Source organism: Prinia subflava, chromosome 5 (assembly GCF_021018805.1).
Source record: "Prinia subflava isolate CZ2003 ecotype Zambia chromosome 5, Cam_Psub_1.2, whole genome shotgun sequence".
NCBI lineage: Eukaryota > Metazoa > Chordata > Aves > Passeriformes > Cisticolidae > Prinia > Prinia subflava.
In genome coordinates, this window is record NC_086251.1 from 9,233,869 (window position 1) to 9,240,574 (window position 6,706).

Here is a 6,706-nt window from a genome sequence, read left to right on the forward strand (position 1 = left end):
CAAGGGAGTCCCGTCCCGCGGCCGAGCCCCGGGCGGGGCGGGGCGGGGCGGGGCAGGGTAGGGCAGGGCAGGGCAGGGCAGGGCCGGGCCGGGCCGGGCCGGGCCGGGCTCCCGACGGGGCGGGCGGTGCCCGGGCTCGCGCCGTTCGCGCTCGTGTCGCCTAAAATGTCTCATTAGCTAACTACTGTCCGCCGTGACGTCACCGGGGCGGCCCAGCCAATGGGGGAGGCGCTGGCGTGGATATTAAGGGAAAGTTAGTGCAAAGGCAGCACCCCTCTTTTGCTGTCATTGACATTTAAACTGTGTGGCAGGTTCTTGCGTGGAAATTGGCGACCGGAGCCGCCAGGTACCTCCTCCCGGCCGCGGGACTGCAGCGCCCGGACCCTCCGCTCCCGCTGACAGGTAAGGTCTCCGCACGCCCCCGGCCCGACGGGAGGGGCCGGGCACCCCGACCCCGGCGCCCCCACCCCGCTGGGGGAAGGCGAGGGGAGAAGGCCGGAGCCCCGCACAACAGGTGGGGGTGAGAGGGAGCGGCTCCGGCCGTCGGAGGGGGCGGCCCGGGGCGGAGGGGGCGGCCGGCGCTGGAGCCTTTTCCCAAAGTTCCCCCGCGCGGGCGGTGCGGCCCCCTCCCCTTCCCCCGCCCCGTGACCCGGGCCCCGCTCCCTCTCCGTGACCCGTCTCAGGTGGCGGGGGCAGCCGCGGGTTACCGCGGCCCTTGGAGGAGCCCCCTCGGCGCCCCTCGGGCCTTGGAGCGCCCGGCCCGAATGGACGGGACGGGAGAGGGGCACGGAGGGCCCTGCCCGAGCAGGGCCCACAGGGCAGGGCCGGCGGCGGGGCTGCGGGAGGCGAGCCGGGGCGAGCTGCCGTCGGGGGCCGCGTCCCGGCCGCCCTTCGCCGCCAAACGCCTGCAGCTCGCCGGTCGCCCAGGAGGCTCGGTTGCCCTGCTAGGATTGGAAAGGTCCGGTCGCTGAGAGGCGACCACCACTCGGTGCCCAAACTCAGGCTTGCCTTCCCAGCCCTGGGTGCCTCTGCTAAATCAGGGCTTCAGTGGGAAAGAGAGGTACCCTAGAAAGGCAGTTCTTCCTCCAAAATAACGCTAAATAAAATAACAGCGTAAAATCTAAAACACCGCTTACCTGTCTTCGAGCATCTCCAAATACTCCTTACGGTGCGTTAGCGGGAACGCTCCCTGTGATGCTTCACTATAATATACCGGTAAATGGACATTCTCCTTCAGTAATAAATCAAACACCATCTATCTCAGATCCTCCTCCCTAATTAGAGATGTTTATTGGAGATGGTGTTTATCCAGCTGTCATGCCGAGAAAAAGCTGTGACATAATTACCTCTGACCAGATAGTCTTTTATATGCATATCTCGCTGACATATAAAGGAATCGGATTGCATTAAAAAAATGACAAGATCAAATGTTGATTTTAGCCGATAGAATAATATTTCTGGTCATTAAATTAATTGAAATCCAACTCGTTAGGCTCTCCAAATTACGAATCTTGCTATTTAAACTTTTTAAATTTTAGCGATTAAATGAGAGGTTGTATCAAAAGGATGGCAGAGGGGAATATGCCCTGCAAACTTGCCGCGATAAATCAAATACGCCATCTAAAAGAAACAGAGCCCTCGACCTCTCAGCCTAATAACACAATTGACGTGATTACGAGGAGCTTCTCTGTCGGCTCCTCGTGGTTTGCCAAGTGGAGTTTTTGCTGCTAATTCGGGAGGCCAAGAGGGTCCGAGATGGGAGAGGCGAGAGCGGGACACCTCCTTAACGCGTTATTTTTAACCCCCGCACCTCGGCGGGGCCAGGCTGATGCTGCTTCATTTGCTTTCGTGGCTTTGGCAGCGCCTGCGGAACCATCTGCGTGGGGCTGCGAACGAGCCCTGATAAGCTCCGAATTACTGTGTAATTGAAAATATATTTTTTTGGGGAAAGGCTGGTTTTACAAATATCAAGGGTGTAGGCTTTTGATCCTTTCTGCTGCCTGTGTTCTCCAGTTGCTAATAAAACTCGCATTGAGCTCCTTAGTGGCTTGATTAACAGGCAGATTAACTGTTACTGGGGTTTTGAACAGCTTGTCCCAATCAATAGCATTTAAAAAGCCCGTCAGGATGCGCTAAGCTTTCACCCCCCCGTTCCTTTCTGAAGGCTTTTCGAGCGGGTCTGCTTGCATGACACTTTTCCCATATTTATAATCAAAGGCTTTCTCGTATGGAAAGATGTATGTTCGTCTTCCAGTTTCAGAGCGACTTCGGCAAGGTCCAAAAAGCCTTTTTTTAGCCTGCCATGCGAAGCTGTGCCTCATGCAAAAGGCCAACATAAAAGAGGTTAAATCGATTCCAAACTTTTTGCAGATTGTTTATAAACTAGAAAAGCTCCACTTAACTCAGTGTCCTGCGCATTATAGGTTTCAAACACTGTCTCTACATATACAAATAGGCATTAAGTGTCCTGAAGGCAAAAGCATTGTAGTCTAAGACGTCAGGATTTGTGTATCTCTTCAGTTTTAGACCGAACTGGACAAGAGGACTTTAAGCACTTTTCTGGGTATTAAAAAAGGTAGTTTGCAGTCCAGATATTAATACAACGAGACGATACTGGATTTCTAACTCAGCACTTTCTGCCTTCAACATCTAACAAAATACGAAAGGGAAGAGAACGCTGCTGTTTAATACAAATCAATACCCAGGCACGAGATCATATTTTAAAAGTGAAAATTATTTTAATTAGGAAAAACAAACAAAAAGGCTCGTCTTGCCACGTATAACAGTTACTTACCTTTGGTTTTTAAACCATTTTTATATTACGCCCATTTTTTTCTTTTTGTTTGGAATAGTTAGGGAAAAAAAAAAAGAAGTGGAGGGAGGAAAAAAAAAACCCACACAAACAAACCAGATGCAGAAAAACTCTAGTTACATTAATCCTGTGCGGATTTTAAAGTAGAAATCTTCAAAGAGTGCCTAAGTCCGTGCTGAGAGCCAGGGCCGGGGCCGCGGGGTCCCACGGAGCAGCCCTTGCCCCGGAAAAGGGGAAAAGGGGGGGCGGTGTGCTCCTGCAAGAGGGCAGGGCTCCGGGGCGAGGGGAACGCCGAGCACCTCACGGCACTGCTGCTCCTCTCCCCCAGTTACAAAGGCGAGCGGAGTCATTTTAAAAGTGGAAAATTCACTTTAAAAAAAATAAGGAAGAAAAGGGGAAAAAAATGAAAAGGAAAACCAGGCCGACCGGGCAGGGAAGGAGAGCGGCGAGTGGCAATCTGCTAGATGGAAAAGGAAAAAGCACAGCGTTTCCTTGGGAGGTATCCAGGCACGGCAGTCCCGGCAGGTCCTGCTGCCCCCGGCGGGGCCCGGCTGCCGGGAGCGCCGGCGGGGCCGGGCCGGGGGGGCCGGGCGCTGCCGGGGGAGCGGGGCCGGAGCGGGGCCGGTCCCGCACGGCCCCTCCGCTGCGGGAGGAGGTAAAATGGCGGCGCGGAGCCGCGCCGGGCCCGTGGGGCTCCGCGCCGGGACAGCCCCGGCCCGGCGGGACGCGACGGGGCGGGCGGGCCCCGGCCCCGCTGCACGCCCGGCCCGCCCCGCCGCTCTTTCTTCCTCCCAACTTTCGCTCGGGGCTCCCGCTCCCGCCGCGCCCCCCCGCACCCCGCCATGACGTCACCCCTGCCCTCCCCGCACAGGGAGGACTTTATTTTTTTTTTTTTTTTTTTGGCTGGGTGGGGGCGTTAAAAGTTTTTTTGGGGGGAGGGAACACAAAGCCCGCGGCGCCCGAGGGGAAAATAGCAACAAGATTACGGCTGCTTTATTCTGGCGAGGAGGCGTAAGAAGGTGCTAATCCAAGGGATGGCTAATTGAGAGCTTGTAAAAATGAAATTTGCCTGCAATTTCGGACAAAGTGATTTTTCTCTTTTCCCCCTTTAACGCCCTGTGGACAAGAGTAAAAAAAAAAAAATCCCTCATTTGCTAGAGAGGGAGTGCAACAGGGAAAAAAAACCCTACGACAACAACAAAAAGAGCAGGATAAAAAACCAATCAAAAGCCACGGACACGACTGACTTCACTCCAGAAAAAAGGACTAGATCCCAGCTTTTAAAATCCCTTTGGATCCTCCGAGATTGATGCGAGCTTACAAATCGCAGCCTCTTTCTCTCGCCCGCAGGATGCGTGCGGCGGGACGCCCGGCCTCGGCCAGCGGCAACTAGGAGGGGAGCGGCTGCCCCGCGGGACGGCTCGCCGGACACACCGCCCTGGAGGGCAGCACTCGCCACACAGGTTCGTACTGCAGTTTGGACTTTGTTTCTCTTCTCTTCTGGCTCTCTGAAAATTTTCCTCGGCGGCCCTGGAATGATGTCTGGCCACGGACAGGTTAAGGCAGTGGCAAATGTTACTTGGGAAAGTTTTGGGGGAGAGGAGTGGAGCTGAGCGCGGGGCTGCCGGGTGAGGGAGGTCCTTATCCGAGCCCGTGGTGTTGGCAGAGCCCCCTTGGGGTGCCCCGCAGCCCCACGGCCGGGCTGCCCTTACCTTCAGGGGGGATCCCATCGCACCCAAATGCTCCCGTGCGTGTGTCCGTCGCGATATTCGGCTCCATTTCTATAAAAACGCGTATCTCTGGACAAAATTCGAAACAAAACAAGACCCGCAGGCTGACCTAGGCCTGACCAAGGCGGCGGAGCCCCTCGCTGCTGCAGGTGGGGTCGGCTGGATCCCGGGGCAGGAGCGTGGCCGCTCTCCCTTCCCCGCATCCTCCGAGGAAAGGCTTTGCTCGGGCCGTTCCCGGGTTGGAGAAGGGGCCGGGGGCAGGGTGCCCACCTCAGCCCCTGCCTCCCGGGCCTCCCCAGCGGGCACGGAGCGGGGTGGGCACCGCAGCACCCCGGCGTCGGGGGAAGGGTAGGGAAGGGAGCTGCGGAGGGACAGGGAGCAGTCTCTTAAGAGCCCATTTTGTGCTATTAGGGAGCGGTGGCAGCTTCTCGGCGGGACAGGGGATGACAGTGCATGACGGCCGAGCAGCCCATTATCCCGCTCCCATTGAGGCGCCCTTTCACTCACATGCAAACTCCTTGGCAGAGTCGTTTGTCTCCTCATTGTACTTTATTTAAGAATGCAATGGTTGTCAGGGCTCTTATTCAATTTCAAGATACTTTATTGATGAGCTTTGACTTTTAGCACTTTTCACATGTCAAGAGAAGTCAAGTGTATGCGGCTACGACTTCATTTTATGCTTTGCGCGTTCATACTCTCCACTTTCCGCGGTGGCTCTTGGAATTTCTTTTTCCTGTCTCCTCTCCTTCTTCCCTTTCTTTTCCCCAAGCCTTTTTTTTTTTTTAATTGTTTCTCCCGATGCAGACCCCCCTTCCCCCTCCCCCTGGACCACTCGCCATAACCGATTGGGACACCCTGAGCTCGGACTGGTGCTCCCAGTGTAACCTTAAATGCATGCGCTGAGGGGTTGCTTTAGAGTTTACTGAGGTGTGTCTTAATAGTCCGGCATTCAACAAATGTACTTGTGGTGTGTGGTCAGAGCAGCAAAGTCATTTACTTACTTTCCCCCTTGAGTTTCTGGCAGCCAGTGAAGGGGGTCCCTTGCGAAAGGAGAGGGAAGGAGGGGGGAGCCTCGGACGGGCACAAAGCGGCAGCACTGCCCAGCGCCCGGCTCTGCCCTTCTCTAACTCCTCCGTGGGATCTTTAAAAAAAAAAAAAAAAATCGGCCCGGCAGCCCTTAGTCAACAAATGGCACGTGGGAGAAGTTGGTGAGTGTTTGGTAAAGGACTCTTCAGGGCCTTTCACAAGAGCCCTCAATACACAAAGTAAATGGTGTATTTGCTCTGCTCTTTCCCGGCCGGGCAGAGCCTCCCGCTCCCAGAGCCGGGAGCAGGGAAGGGGGGCTGCGGCCTCGGGGAGCTCCAGGCGATTCACCGCTGACAAAGCGCCTGTCTCCCAAATATTTATGTCTTTACCATTTGAATGTTATTTTCCCCTTATCTCCATTGTCGGACTGGAGCGAACTGTTTAAATGCAAATTGATCTCCCCCCCACCCCCGCCTTCGCCTCCTCCGCCATCACCACCGCGGCCCCCTCCCCCAGCCCGACCTGAGGACGCGGCTGTCCCCGGGGCCGGCGGAGCGGAGCGGGGCCGGCGGAGCGGGGCCGGCGGAGCGGAGCGGGGCTGGCGGAGCGGAGCGCGGCCGGCGGAGCGCGGCGGGGCCGGCGCGGGCTCCGGGCGGCGGTGGCGGCGGCGCCGGGCCCTGCGCATTCATATTCAAACGCCTGGGCCAATTGGGCCGGGGCGGGCGGCGGCGGCCAATGGGCGGCGGGGAGGCGCTGGCGGCGCTTTGCATACGGCGATATTCGGGTGGGAGCGGGCGGCGTTTGCACGGTGCGGAGTGATTAGTGGGTTTGAACCGCCGGCCCCGGCTCCGCCGCATTTCCCGCTCGGGTCCGGGCGCAGGGAGGAAGTGTTTTGCTGGAAGATGATGACAGAGGTCAGGCTTCACTAATGGGCCAGTGAAGAGCAGTGGAGGCGAGGCAGAGACCAAGGCACACACACATTAATACACTTGAACCATCACCAATCAGCATAGGTGTGCTCTGCCTCTCTCTCCCCACTTCACTCACACACTCTTTTATCTCTCGCTCTCCAGTCACTGACAGCCCATTTTATTGTCAATCTCTGTCTCCTTCCCAGGAATTCAAGATCACACAACCA

At 56.7% G+C, this 6,706-nt stretch overlaps 1 protein-coding gene across 1 annotated transcript; it reads right to left on the bottom strand.

Annotated features, from left to right (window-relative positions):
* Positions 1 to 254: 254 nt before the first annotated feature.
* On the bottom strand, positions 255 to 3,656 carry LOC134550670 (collagen alpha-1(I) chain-like). The gene is made up of 3 exons (XM_063397399.1): positions 3,446 to 3,656; positions 1,811 to 1,917; positions 255 to 944 (listed from the first exon to the last, which is right to left on the bottom strand). Exons 1-3 carry the CDS (start codon positions 3,654 to 3,656, stop codon positions 255 to 257), a joined length of 1,008 nt encoding a protein of 335 aa, XP_063253469.1.
* Between the last annotated feature and the right edge of the window lie 3,050 nt (positions 3,657 to 6,706).